Genomic DNA, 17069 nt, shown 5'->3' with positions numbered 1-17069 from the left:
AGCAGAAATAATCAAAATGGAGATTAAAAATACAAAAGATTGGCAAAACAGAGAGTTGATTTTTTTGAAAGATGAAATTGACAAACCCTTAGCTAGACTAAGAAAAAAAGAGAAAAGATCCAAATACAATTAGAAATGAAAAGGAAGATATTACAACTTATTACACAGAAATACAAAGAATCATGACAGATTATTATGAAATATTACATGCCAACAAATTGGAAAATCTAGAAGAAATAGATAAATTTCTTGATACATACAACCTACCAATACTGAACTATGAAGAAACAGAAAAATCTAAACACACCAATAATGAGTAAAGATATTGAATTAGTAATAAAAAGTCTGCCATCAAAGAAAAGCCCGGGACCTGATGGCTTCACTGCTGAATTCTACCAAACATTTAAGGAAGAACTAACATCAATTCTTTCCAAATTATTTTACAAATCTGAAGAGGATGGAATTCTTCCAATCCCATTCCATGAGGCCAGCATCACCCTGATACCAAAAGCAGACAAGGACACAGCAAAAAAAGAAAACTACAGGCCAGTATCATAAGATGAACATAAGATGATGAACATAGGATGCAAAAATCCTCAACAAACGACTAGCAAACCGAATTCAACATAGCCGTGAGACTGTCAAAAAAAGTAGTCAAAGAGTGGTGCTCTTTTACATACTGAATTTCCCACCATTACCATGGACCAAGGACCTTCCATCCCCAGCTAAGTGCCAGTCCCTGGCCCACCCATTGTGATGGCTTCACTCAACTACTTTTGCTAATTTCAGTTTACTCTTTCTTTTCTTTATTTCATTTTACATCAGTTTTAGCTTTATGATTGTATAAATATTAATATATGAAGTTTATATTTAGCTATATGTTCATACATTACAATTAGGACAAAAATAATTTAATTTAATGCAAAACCTTTTCTTTAAAAGGTCCTAACCTTAAAAAGGATCTATTATACACACTGAGTTTTATGGGCAATATATAAAGACTATGGATGATGTCATCCAAAAAGGAAAGAAAACAAAGAAAACAGAAACAAAGATCAGCTCCATGTTGATGCTAGTCATGCAGTCTTGGGGGAGACTCATGAGCTCTGAGACCTCTTCATATCCACACCCAGGAGAAGGCCCTGTGATCTAGTGTTTGGGTCTTGACATCACTTGTGCAGACGCCTTGTGGGCTGGACAGTGTCAGCTTGAGAGGAGAGTCTTACACCACTCCATCTCCCCTGCTTCTGAGCCCACATCCTGTTTTTCAGTTGCTATGAAGTCAGTGCTTCCTCTTCATCCATAAAATGAGGTGAGAACAGAGACTCCGCTCACCTCTCAGCACTGGAGTCAAAACGACACTGGGAAAATATAGGTGAAAAAACATTGGGAACCAGAAACTTTAACACAAAGTCCTCTGATCAAGCTGCCACTTCTAGGCTGAGTTCAGTCATTTATATTTAAATCGAAGGCAGTGTTGTACAGTGTCCCCAGGTCTGAAGTGAGGAAGATGGGCTGGCCTTCCTGGGAGGAGGCGATGAACCAGCCAGGAAAGGCCACGGACTCGAGGGTGGAGGTCCTACCAGTCTTGGCACGGTAGAAAAGGAAGGGCTTCACGGGTTTGTCTTGGTAGTACAGTTCCATGATATTCTCCTCCTAAAATGTGAGAGAGAAATAGTAGCTGTTTGAGACGTTCCAAGTTATTTACACACAACCAGCAAATGTTCCAAAGTTCCAGAAAGCCTTATCCCTCTACTAGAGCAGGCCTAGAAAAACACATTTCAAAGGAGCAACAGTGTGAACACACACACAAAATTTCACCTTCCAAGCTGCCACTCTCAAATCCAGAGATGGCATGGGAAGGACACAGGGGACAGTTTAATGAACAAGTGGCCACACTTGAAAGATGAAGTGGGACTATCCTCACGCAAGAGGCTGGGATGTTCCAGGAAAGGGAGTAGGATGCAAATTGGCAGCAGTAAGCCAAAGATCTCCCTTACCAATGCCACAACAGTGAGACCCCCTACCCTGCAAGAACCACTGCTATGGCAAAGGACGGCCAGGTTGGGGTATGAGTCTCTGACCAATTGCCAAACATATGAGAAAAATCAATACCATGACAAAGACACAAGAGGCTCTAACAAATCAAATGATTTGCACCAAAGGAACAAAGTAAGTAGAGCAATCAGAAAATGCCTTCTGTATTGTATACAGAAGTATATTGTGTATGTGTGTGTACATCTGTATATGCATATATTGTATATTTAGGTAAAATAGAAATTTCTAAGTAAATTACACTTGTGCTAGATCTCAAGAGAGGCACAGAAATGGTCTTTAATTCAGCCACATTCCACACTGAGTGGGAGAATTCTTCTCCCATAGGGTTCCTTTACTCAATTAATGGCTTCCAGTTAATTTATCTGATTCTTTGGATGGTCAGAAACCCAAGAGTCATCCTTGATACTTCTTTCTTTGATTCCCTAATATCTAACCCAGCAACAGGGCCTGTGGACCCTCTTTTCAAAATATTTCCTGAACTGAGCCACTTCTTGCACGCCCACACATACACTGCCAACCCCAAGCCAAGCCATCGGCATCTCTCACCTGGACGATTAGGATGACCTTCTAACTGTTCTTGAACCTACACCCTACTGGCCATTATTTCACACTCCCATACTTCCTCCTCCGTCCTCAACTTCAACTTCCTACTCACTGAGAAAACTGAAACAGTTATGAGAGAACTTCCACAAACCACCCCATAACATGGGCCCCCAGCACATCATACCCACACCCACGCCTCCCTGCCCGAGGAGGTCTGGGTGGCCAGTCCCATCTGCACTTGCTGACTTAAGGGCGTTCCTTTCTCCCTGCTCTCTCACGCTCCATCAGTTTTGTTTGCTCTACTCAATCACTCCCATCAGCATATTTGCTGTCATTTCTACCACTTTAAAAAAATAACTGCTTTGACTACCCACCATCACTGCCAGTTCCACTTTGCAAAACTCCTTGCAATAGCTGTCTATCTTTCCTGTCTCTGATTTCTCTCTTGTAATTCCTCTCTTTCAACTCACTCCATCCAGGCTTTTGCACCCACCACTGTACTGACACTGCCCTCACCAAGGTCCCCAATGACCCACATGCCAAATGCAATGGTGAAGTCTTAGCCCCCATGTGAGGACAAAGGCACAACAGAAGGGCAATTCAGCCAATAGGACATAGTGGAAAATGTCATTCTCCTCATCTTATGGATCACACTCACTCTGTCAAGAAATCCTATTGCCTCCACTTAAAATACTCCCAGAATCTGACCCACTTTTCCCTACCTCCACTGGTATCCCAGGGCCCTTAAAGTCACATCTAAATCACCTTACAGCCTCCTCTACGATCAATTAGGAGCTAGAGTGATCCTTTTAGACCTAAGTCCACTCACGTCACTCTTCTGTTCAAAATAGTCTAAGTTTCCCATTTCACTCAGATTGCAATGTTACATCCTTACAGAGGATAGCAAGGCCCGTCATGGTCTTCCTTTATCTCTCTGGACTCCTCCTTCCTCAATTCACTCCTGTGCACCTATCCTCGCTGGATACCCTGCTGGCGAACATCCCTGCCTCCCTCTGTTCCTTGCAACTATCTCACCATTGCAGTGATGCCTACTGTGCTACCCATCCCTGACCCCTCTCTGTTCCTGGCACTGTGGTCACTTTCTCCTGCTCTAACTGGTCTTTTCTCAGAGACATGGTACCCTTTAACATAGCACAAATTTACCTACTAATACATTTACTGTTTGCAGTTTCTCTCCTCCCGCTCGAATCCAAGCCCCATGCAATGAGGGCCCTTTGCCATTCTGTGCATGGATGTATTTCAGGTGCCCACAGAGTGATGGAGGCCAGGAAGTACCCACATGTTTGCCAAATTGAATTGGATAGAGTTGAGTTGAATTGAATTAAACAGAAGTTTACAGAACAAAAACAGTCATGAAAAAATAAAAGAAGAACCAACCAAAAGCTTGTGGATTAAAATAGTAAAGATTGAAATTTCAAGAAATGCTACAGAAGGATGATTTAGCAGATGGGACAACATTGAAAATGCAATCATGAGCTGGAAGAGCAAACCAAGAAATTCTCCCAGAATGCAGCACCAAAATCAAAAAATAAAATGAAAGGATAGAAAGTATGGAAAATTCTGTCCAGTCGCAACAAACAATAAAATATGGTGTATGTATACCATGGAGCACTACTCAACCATAAAAAAAAAAAAATGGTGATTTAGTTTCTTTTGTAACAACCTGGATGGAACTGGAGAGCATTCTTCTAAGTGAAATCTTGCAAAAATGGAAAAACAAATATCACATGTACTCAATACTAAATTGGAACTAGTCGATCAACACTTACGTGCACATATGGAAGTCAAAGGAAATCAAGCAGGTGGGAGGGGGAAGGGGATGGGTAAATCCACACCTAATGGGTACAATGCACACTAACTGGGTGAAGGGCACACTTGTAACTTTGACTCAAACTGTAAAAAAGCAAATTATGTAACCAAAACATGTGTAACCCTATAAAATGCTGAAACAAAGTTTAAAAAAAGAAAGTATGGAAAATTAGATGAGATGTGAAATATTGAAGTGAGATGCAGGAGTTCCAATGAAGGATGAACGGGAATGCCAAAGGGACAATAAGGCAGAGAATACACTTGAAGAAACAATGGCTGAGCATGTTTCAAAATTTAGGAAAGACAGGGGTGTCCTCAACTATTGAGGGGCAGGATAAACCAAAGAAAACAACTCAAAAGGAGCTGGAAATAAATATTCTCAGGAAGATGAGAGAGCTAGCCCTGGTGGCTCATGCCTGTAATCCCAGCAACTTGGGAGGCTGAGGCGGAAGGATCACTTGAGGCCAAGAATTCGAGACCAGTCTGGGCAACATGGTGAGACCTTGTTTCTAAAAATGTAAGAAAAATTATCCAGGTGTCGTGGTATCCACCTAAGTCCCAGCTACTCAAAGAAGCTACAGCAGGAGGATTTGTTGAGCCTAGGAGTCCAAGGCTGCAGTGAGCTATGATCATGACACTGCACCCCAGCCTGAACGACAGAGTGAAACCACGTCTCTAACAAAAAAAGAAAAAAGAAAAGAAAAATTTTTTAAAAAGAATACTTCTTTTTTGATTCTAAAATTAGATCTTCTACGTAATACTTCTTCTAAAAGAAAAATTGGTGCTCTTTTCCCCATATTATTTTTTGTAGTCACTCACCTTCAGCTGCAGTGTGGGCTGTCCTCCAACATCCTTACAAAATAGACACATTTCTGGATTCTGGATTCCCAAATAAATGGGATCCCCTTTGCCTTGTTCAAGAGCCTCTGGATACTTGCATGTGATGACAGTGACAGTGACTATAAAGATATGGGGAAATGGTGTCAATTTCCTTTTGAAGTCAGAAAAGACTCTGACTGAGCAGGGCAGCCTCCTCCAGGTGGGTCTGGAAGAGACCTGAAGAGTGTAATCCCTGCTACCCTAGGACCCCCACATGGCCAGCTACCATATCCATTCATTCATCCATTCACACCATGTGCCATTCACTGCCCTAATAAATGGGAAAACAGAGAGTTAAACAAATTGCACATCCTGGCCTTGTCATTTTCACACTTCGGCTTGAACACCTGGAGACAGGAAGCACCTACACCAAGCAGTCCTTCTGATCTGTGGACAGCTTTTTCCATTGGAAGTTTTGTCTAATGTGATGTTAAAAGCTGATTTCCTGAGGTATTCATCCATTTAGTCCTTTTAGGACACCTTGAGGTCATGCAGAACAAGCTACTCCTCTTCCATAAGACAGGCCTTCAGGTCCCTGAAAGCAGCTCTCCTATTCCACGGAGCCTTCTCGCCCATCTTTAATTTCTTTACCCTAGTCTAAGACAAATTTCTCCCTGCCCTCTCTTCCAGGCAGGTGTGAAATTTCCCCCTCCAGGTGGGCCCCACTGCAAAGCCACACTTTCACAAAAGGCTGGTGCCAGCATGCCCACAAGTGCAAGGGGCGAGGCAACCACAGGATGACCACTCACCTGGAGCCACGTGGGCTCTCTGCGGAACTGACACAAGGGTCTGATCCTGAAGGGCCCACACTTGCTGATTCAAATCGTTGACCTTCCCAGTCTTAGGGCTCCTGGCTTTAAAAAAAAAGGAATTAAGAAACATGATAATCAAGACATCTGCACTAGAGGAAAGGTCATCTAATCCAGGACCTTCAGCGAGGAAAGTCTGGGCTTGACACACCAAAACTGGCAGCACTCACATGACCCATTGGCCCAGCCTTTCTTTCTAGTAAAGTTGTAGGCTCTGGCGAGGAGGGCAAGGGCGGTGAGTGATTTAGGAGGGCAAACCATCAAGACGGCAGATAATAAGCAATCTCATGGTACATGTGTGTCAAGGCCCAGCTACTCTCTTCTGTGACTACTCTGTGCTTGGCCTGATGCTGGGGAATGGCGCCAGAGTAGTGCCTAAGCAAGAGTCCCCACCCTCCAGAAGCCCGCAGTCCAGTGACAGGTAGAGAGCACCAGGTAGGAGGGGTCATCCACAGGAGGGGCAGAGGACACAGCTGTGAGGGTAGGGCCTCCCCCCCATCGTCCTCCCCACCCCCACCGCCTCCAGAGCCCCACTCACCAGCACCTATATGTTGAGTGCTCGGTGGTCCATCGGTAAGGTTTTGGGGTTTTTTGCCTATCATAGTGAGGTTGTCCCTGCAGCTGTGAGGACAGAGATAGAGATGAGCTACAGGAGATGTTTTCAAGGCCTTCCAGGACACTAGTCCCTCAGCCCTTGTGCTAGACAGGGAGCTGAGAAACCCAGCCTGACACGAAGCTCTGGTCAAAAGATCTGAGCCACATCTGGGACAAAACTTCAAAGCAGCCTCAGGGAGGGAAGATCAGACAGAATTTTCCTCCACCCAGAGATCCAGCTAATGACAGTATCTTGCCAAGAATTCCAAGGCCAGCCATGACTTTTGACCTCAAATACCCCCAAGGCCCCTAATGCCAGGATCTCCTCCTCCCCAAAGCCCCCTCCCCTCATGGGCATTGTTTCTCCCTAGGAGCAGGGAAGGGTCCCATGCCAGGGCAGCTCCGCCAGGATCCCAGCAACTCCCCAGTGAGAAGCAGCCCCACACAGGACGAGGCACAGGCCAGCCTGGCATGGCCCCTCCCTTTGTTGAGCCCCAAAGCACAGAAAAGAGGGAAGACTCCTGAATCGGAGGGCTTTCCAGCTATCAGCTGCACCTGGCAAGGAAGGCCTTTATCTAAAGTCCAGGAGACTAAATTACGGCTCCAGCAGTCCCAAAATTAGTGATGGGCTCTGACAGAGCCTGTGCCATTTAAAAGAGGAAGCCCCGCCTTCCTAGGTGGGGTGTGACAAATGCGACCTGAAAGAAAACCAGTTCCTCCTGCCAGAAGATCCTGTGAGGCTCAGGTGAAGAAATCCCAGAATGGGCACAGGTCTGACCTGTCCGGGCTCTCTGAGAAATAAGTGCCACGCCAAGCCCCACAAAGTCAGCCACAAGGAAAAAGGGATGATGACAGGCCCCATGCTCCTTAGAAAGGGGAGACTAAGGGACTGCCCCAGAGCTCAGTTCTCCTGCCGTGTCACTCTGTGATCAAGACTGGACATGGCACCCTCATGTCAGGGACTGCATCTCCTGGGATTGGGAGCCTTGCCCCGTACAGTCAGGCCAAGGGCATCCAGGGAGAGCAAAGTTAGCTGTGTGCTTCGGATGGGATGTCTGTGGCTGCTGTGTCCACCACCTGCCTGTCCTACCTAAGGCCACACCTGAATGGAGAGCCAGGCTGAAGAGGTCCTCTATCTAACACCCTTTCAGCCCCTCAGAGACGCATCTCCATCCATTTGGGGAGCCACAGGGACTAAGCAGACCGGTTCTTTCACGGAGGCAAGCCTGGTTCCAGGTACTCCCAAAATGCAGTGGGCTTCAGAACCACCTAAGAACTAAAGAAGTAGGCAGTGATTTCTCCAGAAACTCAGCCCCAGACCCCAGCTTATCCCCCACCTCCTGCCCCAGTAATGCAGGACATTTATAGGTTCCTGATAAGTGGCAATGGCTATTTTTTATATCATGTTTACCCACCTCATCCCATCTACTACAGTCAAGCAAAAAAATTTGCTGAGGCACAAGTAAAGTTGAGTGAGGTGAATTTCAGTTGAGTGAGGTGACTTGGAGCACCTACAGCTTCATATTCACCAGTCTGTAAGGGGGCAAGTACAAAGAATGAAACCAAGGCTTCTAGATAAGCTCCTCCATGAGCCCCTCTTACCAGCCCTGGAAAGCATCTCCTTGCTCAACTTCTCCTACTCTCCACCCCATCTCCCTTCTGACATTGGGGGAACATGATCCTTTCCTACTGAGGCCCCAATTCTATCACTTTTGGCTTCCAGTTGATCTGTTACCCTAGGACAGTATGATCATGAATTCAGATCACTTTGTTCAAATTCAGATACACTTAGCCAGCGTCCCCTCTCCAATCCCCTCTGCACAGTTGAAGCCCCCTCCATTACGCATCAGTCAACATACCCTTTCTTGGGATGCTTGTCGGGCCCCAACAACCAGGGTTGGAGACAGGGTGTTGTGGAGGAATAAAGAAAGACAGTCAGTAATTGAAAGAGTGGGGTCAGGGGACTCAAGGCTTCTCCACACCAAGAGCCCCGAGCTGAGTTCCTCACTCATATTTATTTCTCTTAACAAAACAATCTCATCAATCAAGCTAAAGTTTAACTTTAAGAAATTTTTCTTATACAAAATCAGGTGCTGTAAGTTTCCATTCTGATAGCAATTAAAAGCAAGGAATCATTAAACCATAAAGAAGGACATACATCAGGAATGTGATCTTAAGAAAATACAGTAAAGATTTATATTTTCCAGTTACACATTCTTCTCAACAAAGCTATTAATCTAGGCTAAGCTATTTCTAGCCTTCTATTAAACAAACTCATTAACTGTGAGCCACAAGCCACGCCTGCCTTTCATCCAGCCGGACACTTCATTAAGCAGTCCCAGGGCGGCTTTTTGCCCTAGGGTGAGAATTGTTGCTTTCAACATCTCCTGCCTCACGACAGACATATCCTGACCTTTAGAAAGGCAGCTGGTCTTGTGTTCAAGTTCTGATCTATCCTTTCTTTTTTTTTTTTTTTTGAGACAGAGTCTCACTCTGTTGCCCAGGCTAGAGTGAGTGCCGTGGCGTCAGCCTAGCTCACAGCAACCTCAAACTCCTGAGCTCAAAGGATCCTCCTGTCTCAGCCTCCCGAGTAGCTGGGACTACAGGCATGTGCCACCATGCCCGGCTAATTTTTTCTATATATATTTTTAGCTGTCCATATAATTTCTTTCTATTTTTAGTAGAGATGGGGTCTCGCTCTTGCTCAGGCTGGTCTCGAACTCCTGAGCTCAAACGATCCGCCCACCTCGGCCTCCCAGAGTGCTAGGATTACAGGCGTGAGCCACCGCGCCCGGTCTGATCTATCCTTTCTTATGCTAGCTATGTTCGGTGGTGGTCTCAGCTGTTCTCCACCACTGCAACAGATGCTCACCACAAGACAGCATCTAGAAGTCTCCATCCTCTGACCCCCAAATCCTTTAGGCCTTTGTTTCAGCCAGGATCTGGTCTGAAAGCAGTGCCCACACTAGGAATTGCAAACAAAGGGAACTCAATACAAGCAATCAGGTATACCTATGTTGGAGGGCCAGACAGCAAAAAGGAATTGCTGTGATATCCCACATAGTAATACCAAAGGAAACAAAAGGAAACAAAAGAACCTAGGAGCTCAAAGGAGGGATTTTATAGGACTGAGGCCCAAATCATGGAGCGGAGTCAGGGAGGGGTTCTCTGCCAAACCGATGCTCAGGCCCTCTGAAAAGAGAATGCAACCTGGTGGCTGCATGGACCATGAAGGGGGAGGAGAGGGGTCAACAAGGAGAAGCTCAGGGGGCCCAAGGGACACAACCCAGAGAGCTGCAATTCAATTGATTCAAAAGCCTGTGGGTATAGCTTGAATGTTCCATGCCTAGATGAAGGTTACAAAAGCCTGTGTAGTATGGTGACATGTGTCCTCTTTAGCCTCAGGCTCTAATTCCACTTGGTTTCAACTTTTCAATAGCTTCCCAGCACTCAGCCCTTCCTAGGATTCCCAGCACTCCACGCCCCTCCTGAAGTCCCCAGTTAAAACTTTAGTGTGAATTAGTGTCAGAGAAGTTAGAGGAAATAGGAGTGGTGATAAGGGGTGATAACTGAGTAGGAGAGAGCCCATCTCTGAAGAAATGGCCTAAGACATTTATCTTAAAGTAGAAGGGATGACTATTAGGTGTACATGATACCCTAGCTGTACTTGAGGAGACCATCAATATTGATGCTGGTTATAAGAAGCAAAGAATATAGTCTTGTTAAGTTAATATAGTCCTGTTGCCAGATTCTTTCTATTAAGGTTTTATTATCATGTAGAGAAATGACGATGCACATCATTAAGTGTGACTTGAATTGAATTCCAGTAAATATTCACAAGGCCAAATTTCCTAGATATGGAAATGATTTTAAGAGAACACTTAGCCCAGATTTCAATTTTCAAGCTCTAAGATACTGCTATCTACATTTTTTGGTAATAAGTCCTGATAGCTTGGTCACTTGAGATGCTCATGACCTAAATGAGTTGAGGGAATATCAATGGAAACCAGGTAGGGTAAAGGAACTTGATCATTTACCACCACTACAATCTCTAGAATCTGTTTATAGATGCCCAATCTCTATAATACCTTATTCATGTAACCAGTCTGACAATTATAAATAATGAATCAAAAGGAACCATGAAAAAAAAAAAAGGAACCATGGTTTGGTAAATGTTATCTGGCCCCCACCCTTGCCAACTACATAGAATCAAGTGAGTCGTAGAAAGTAGAACTAGGCTTAGAATCTCTAACTCTCAATTCCAAATCCAGGGCTCCCTGCTGGGATGCTCATCAGCTCCCTTGGGGCTACAAAGAAGACCAAAGCCACTATAGCTTAGGTCCTATCAAGGCTACCTACAAGCAGGGCTGGCAGTCTGGCCTGGGGAATGGCCTTTGTAAAAGAATTGGCACTCACCCCAGTTGAACTGATGAAGCAACATGGTTTGTACCATGAACCACAGGGACCAGTGGAGGGCTATTTGTACACTAGTGGGCTTGGGGAAATGTCAAAGAAATTCCTGGCACAGTTTCTATGTTATAACCTTTACTCAATGTGGATGGAATGATGTGGTTGGACGTGCCAAAAGCCTCCATGCAGCCCAGGCCCATCATCTAAGACTTGCTTTCTGTGGGCTGATCTATCACATCTTCCTGAAGCTGGCCTCCATGAAAGCCCAGACTTAGCACATGGGCTGACATGTTATTTAACAGCTTCCTCTCCCTCATGTGAAAATGAAGGACAAGGTGACAAAAATAACTCCAAAGCTACTCACCAAAATGGCAAAAATAAATAGAAGCATTAAAAGAATTAAGACAAAAGAACCAAAACCATTGTTTTGGACCATTGTGAAGGCATATTTCCCTAAATTTAAAATAGCAATTGATCAAACTGTACTCTTATGCACAATAACAACAATAAAAGCTAAAGCAATAAAAAACCTTAATTGGACAGCTCATAGTACAACACTTAAGGAAGTGTTCTAGGTTAAATGCCCCAAATTTGGAATTTCTGGACAAAGATCCAAATGACAGAGAACCCTAAGCTTTCTTTTCCAAATGGTTCACATCACACAAAATGCAAAAGCTGTGAAAGAAAAAATGATAAATTGAATGCCATCAAACTTTAAATGTTAGCCAAAACTGGGACAAAACACATCGTTAAATAAAGTTAAAAAGACAGACTGCCTAAGAGAAAACATTTGCAACACATCTAATAAATAATAACCAAACTTTTAAAATAGTTCTCACTAATCAATAGGAAAAATGCAAATAATCTTATAGAAAAATGAACAATTGATGTACAAAGCATTTCACCAAGCAGAAAATATAAATACCTAACAAACATGAGTAATTATAGTTAACTACACCAGTATTTAGAAAGATGCAAATCAAAGCAATAATGAGATTCAATTTCCACCCATCAAGAAGACACAAATTAAAAAGATAGTAGGTAACAATGTGAGGAAACATTCAATCACCATGTGGATAGATGTGTGAATCAGTACATCCTTTCTGGGAAGCAATTTTGCAGAGGCTATAATATTAAAAATTTAAATATGAGTACCCTTGACCCAAAATTCTACATATATCAGAACCTATCACATTACTTTCAGCTTCAAAATCTGAAAAAATCCTACTCAAAGTGGCCAAATAAAACAATAAAAATATTTACTGGGTCACATAATTGGAAGTCCAGAAGTAGTGCATGATCAGAGTTGGTGATCTGGTAATTCTATGATGTCAGCAAGGACCAGCATTTTTAAAAAATTCTCTCTGGCCTTAAGTTTAATTTATGACTCAAAGCCAGGTTCCTCCAAGGCTGTAAGAGATGGCTATCTGTGACAATCAGAACTGCATGGTCAGCCATTTTACATCTTGTATTGAAAAAAAAAAAAAAAGATGTCTCTCTCACAACTATCAAAGTCTTTCCAGTCTGTTTGGGCCAACTTGGGAGCCATGCTATGTCAATCAGTGCCCTAACAAGAAACAGATGACAATTGAAATTTGGAAATTGGAGGTAAATGTAAGGAAGGAGTTATTTACAAAGATGTGGGTAGAGTATAAGGAGGGAAATCCCAAGGCATAATGCAGAACATCAGGCTACTAAAAGTGGAGTAGATGTCTTACCACCCCTAGGCCTAAAGAGACAAAAAGAGGAAATGGTTACCAGAACCCAGAGAGAGAACTTTGTTGAGAGGGCCACTTAATAGGAGCTGTGACCTTCATCAAGAAAATATCGACCTGCTGCGACCCTATAGGGAATTAAAGAGGGAATACAATCATGCGTGGCTCAGTGACATTTTGTAGTGCACACATCGCAGAGTGCACTTACACAATTCTAGATGGCACAGCCTACTACATACCTAGGCTATATGGTATGACCTATTGCTCCTAGGCTACCAACCTGTACAGCATGTGACTGTTCTGAATACTGTAGATGTTAAGGTGGAAAGCCTAGTACGTGCTCACAGTGTGGATGGAGAAAGATTTCTCATGCAGAGACCAGGATTGAAAGCAGAAGCTTATTTACTTTTCCCTGGGGAAGGGGGAAAGGACCAGCACGGAGGTAGAAAAGGAAGAATATGCAGGTCTCGAAAACCAGCTATTGAGACATTTTAAAGAGGTGTAAAAATGGCAGGTACAGTGGAGAAACTGCTGACTGGGAGGATGTCAAAGTCCAAGAGTTGGCTCTCCTGCCTTTCCTTGGGAAAGGGGTAATCACAGGAGATGAGACTCTGTCCCGGAGATATGGCTGAGGCCTAGAGATTTCACCCTGCTGTTTGCTCAGGAACGCTTTAGACTGTAAAAAAGCAGATTCTCAGAACAAAATTTTGAAAAAGAGAGATTTACATCTCTTTTGCATCCATTCAGCTCTTTTCAGAAGTTGTGCAAAACAGAACTGCAAAGTGTCTGTTAGTGAGAGAACTCACAGGACTGATCTTTAACTGTTACTGGGGAAATTGTGGGATTAGGTATTTTCCTGTTATTTTTGGCCCCTTTCAGTAGGCAATTGTAGCACAGGGGTAATGAAGAACAGGAATTGATAGTAGGAAAATGTGTGCTCTCTTTGATTCTAACTGATGCTATTCGCTTCTGTGACTATGCTTGCTTTTAGTTGTTTAATAAATATAGTTAATCAGAATGAAAAACAGAGATAAGAACAAAGGTAACTCCATGATAGGCTAGGCTTCCTGGATGTGAGAAGCCTAGTTCTGCTTCTGTATATATGGCTTGCTGGCTTGGTGCTTAGCGTATGGCAGGCTTCACTAAAGTAAAGGAAAACAAAGCCCCGGGGAGGTAACCGCAAGTTATTTCCTGATAAAGGGCTGGAGAGTCCAGGGGCCTTCCAACCAACTAAGTAGATAAGAAGAGCAAGACATGATCAGGGCATGAACGGCTTGTGCAGGGCGTGTGTTCCCAGTATCGCTTGTAACCAAAAACAAGAAGGTATGCAACAACAGCCCCCCCTCCCCGTCGGAGACCCTCCTCTTCCCCTGGATGACGTTAACTACGTTAACACTGGTGCCAGTGCAAAAAGCCCGAAGCTTAGAGTCAACAAACCTGAAGCCAACATGATCAGTCACTTCTAAAAAAGAACAAATAAACTGAAGGGGGATGATGTGCAGACTAGTGTGTCGTGTGCAGACTAGTATGTCGTGTGCAGACTAATGTGTCATGTACAGACTAATGTGTCGTGTGCAGACTAACATATCGTGTGAAAACTAGCATACAGAAAAGTATAAAAGCTTAACCTTTACCTCAGGGCGGGGTCCTAGTTCCTGGAGAGGCCACTGTGTTGGTGCTCTGGAATTTGGACCCTGGCCCGGGCTAGTTAATAAACTCCTTTGCCTTTTTGCAGCCTCAGTGACTCTGCCTCTCTGTTCCTGGGGCCAAGGGGAACCGGATCTAACAGTAAAGATTTGTGTACCTAAACATATATAAACATAGAAAAGGTACAGCAAAACTATGGTGTCCTAATCTTATGGGACCACTATTGTATATGTAGACGAAAGGTCATTTTTAGGGCGGAAACCCTGGTAGGTGCTCACAGTGAGCGGAGAAAGATTTCTCACACAGAGATTAAGATATAAAAGTTAAAAAGTTTATTTTATCCTTCTTAGAGGAGAGCAAGAGTGAGAGAGATAGAGTGAAAAAGAGAGGGGGAACAGAGGGGAAGAAAGAGAGCAGGGAGACGGCGTGGCATCCCAAAGAAAGAGAAGGGGGTGCCAGCATTGAGGCCAAGTGGCTTGCTGACTTTATGGGGACAGAGAGAAAGGGAAAAAAATGATTGTTGTCAGTTGAAACAGAAGCGGCTGTGGAGTAATTATCAGGCAGCTGTGAGATGTCTTTCTTGTTTTCTCTGTTCCTGGAGACTTGGTTATCTCGAGATGTAGTCAGGCTTATGGAGGAGGATGTGATTTTGCTCTGAGATATGGTTTTGGGCAGGAAACTAAAGCCTGGAGTTTGCCCCTCTCTGGTCCATCCAGGAGCTCCTCAGGAACAACTTGAGGCTATAAAATAAATTCTAAAAGCAGTTTCTGGCAAAAGTAAAGAGAAAGATTTACATAATCCTTTCTGTCTTTTGATCTCCTTTCAGATGTTGGTGAAAACAGAGTCCCTTCAGTTGCCTGCCATCTAGGAAGAGAAAGAGCAGGGAGTAGGGAGAGCTCATGATTGATCTTTAGATGATGTGAGGACATTGCGGGATTAGACATTTTCCTGTTATTTCAGCATTATGTGGCACATAACTGTAAATACCCTGACCTCACCTTTCTTCCCTCTCTCCAATTTCCTTCCAGTGCTCCTCGGCCAAAACCAGAAGCAAGGGGACAAAGAAGCCCATGGATGCAAGTTTAGCCTCCTGGGGCAGAGATCCAGTGGAGGAGTTGAGAGATTTTGAAGGGCAATTATTAATAGAAGTTATCTAGCATAGCCCATGCCTTTCACTGCTCAGGTCCATAGTCTTCTTCCATGGGTAAGAAATGTGTGCTCCCTACCACAGGTGAAATATAGAAAGACAGCAGTTTCTGAATCATCACAAGTGAGGTCAATGTGGTAATACTGCCTTCTGAAACTTTCTAAAGCCACTCCCAGTGTTATTCATGTAAGGTGGTTAGAGGAAAGGGGTGCCGAGGGAACAGTTAAATAATAAATTGACATACTCCTCGATTCTATAACTACTTATCAAAGCCTAGTTTTGTAATTATAGCTGCCTTCCTCCATCACCCATTACATGTTCTCCTTACCCTCTGCCAGTACTTCTACTAGATGCTTTTCTTCACCTTAAAGGTGAATCAGCTTTCATTTCTGTGAAATCTGAGTCCTTGGTGCTTGCTCTTTTTTATTGGGGGGCTTCAGTTTTCCATTGACTAAAACTACTGGACAAGGGAGTAATAAGATGCTCCAGGGAATCCCCTGGGTTCGAGATGCAGTCCTATCTACCCCTACCAAGAGGTGGCAATCCAGTTTGCCTTGAGTAATTAGGATCAATCACCCCAGCCAGGAAGGTGATCCCTTTTCCCCTGTTTATTCAGTTCTCTGAGGAGCCAAAATGGCCAAGGGGAAATCTCAGCTTTCAACTCCTCAGAATAGAATCCTAGACTGCATTTCTGGGTGGAAACACTTTGCCTTTGGGCATTAGAACCTCCAAATCACCTAAAGTCACAGAACAAGAAGAAAAGAAACCTATAGTAAGTTATTTGATTTAAAAGTGAGAGGGACTACTCCCCCCTCCACATTTTGATTCCTGAACGTGTGAATTCCAGTCACAGGGGATTTGGCGGCATGTATCAACCAATGTTTTAGGGAATATACTGCATCCAGTAAGACAGTACCTTCTCAGGGTGTTTTGTCCTTGCTGGCACACAAGAATCTTCAATAGATTATTCCACTGTTCTATCAAGACAGCTGCACCAGGGTGATGGGCACATGGTGAAGACAATGAATTCTATGAGTGTGAACTTGTTGCCACAATTACTTTGCTGAAAAATGTATTCCCTGCAGCGGTGATGTTGTGTGGTACACTACAGATGCACATTTATGCACAAATGGTGTTGCTAGCAGAAATACCTTGGATTGAGAAAGCAAATTAGTACACAGAATGCAAATCTATCCCTGAAAAAAAAAAAAAAAAGCATTGATCCATGAAAATAAGAAAGTCAAAATTTAAGCTGTTGGAACTTTTAAATATTCTGAAGATTGTTATATCTTCTTGTTGAATTGCTTCCTTCATCATTATATAATGACTATCTTTGTCTTTTTTTTTACCATTATTGTTTTAAAGTCTATTATATCTGATATGAAAATGGCTATACCTGCTCGTTTTTGATTTCCATTTGCAAGGAATATTTTTTTC

The 17069-nt window shown here is 43.5% G+C and overlaps 1 protein-coding gene across 1 annotated transcript; it reads right to left on the bottom strand.

Annotated features, from left to right (window-relative positions):
• Positions 1-1446: 1446 nt before the first annotated feature.
• On the bottom strand, positions 1447-15557 carry IL36G (interleukin 36 gamma). Its single transcript, XM_069493865.1, has 5 exons — positions 15484-15557; positions 6658-6740; positions 6060-6164; positions 5251-5390; positions 1447-1656 (listed from the first exon to the last, which is right to left on the bottom strand). The coding sequence occupies exons 1-5, from the start codon at positions 15555-15557 to the stop codon at positions 1447-1449; spliced, it is 612 nt and encodes a 203-aa protein (XP_069349966.1).
• Positions 15558-17069: the final 1512 nt, after the last annotated feature.

Source organism: Eulemur rufifrons, chromosome 19 (assembly GCF_041146395.1).
Source record: "Eulemur rufifrons isolate Redbay chromosome 19, OSU_ERuf_1, whole genome shotgun sequence".
Classification (NCBI taxonomy): Eukaryota; Metazoa; Chordata; class Mammalia; order Primates; family Lemuridae; genus Eulemur; species Eulemur rufifrons.
The sequence above is the reverse complement of the archived record's forward strand: the minus strand, read 5'-3'. Positions and strand labels throughout refer to the sequence as shown.

What these genes read in the sequence shown, in the direction of transcription:
- IL36G (XM_069493865.1), bottom strand. Translation starts at nt 15,557, where the DNA reads ATGGGCTTCTTTGTCCCCTTGCTTCTGGTTTTGGCCGAGGAGCACTGG. An exon ending in CACTCAACATATAGGTGCTG is followed by an intron (nt 6,165 to 6,657) that starts GTGAGTGGGGCT and finishes TTTTTTTTAAAG; the next exon opens with CCAGGAGCCCTAAGACTGGG. An exon ending in AGCCCACACTGCAGCTGAAG is followed by an intron (nt 1,657 to 5,250) that starts GTGAGTGACTAC and finishes CTCACATTTTAG; the next exon opens with GAGGAGAATATCATGGAACT.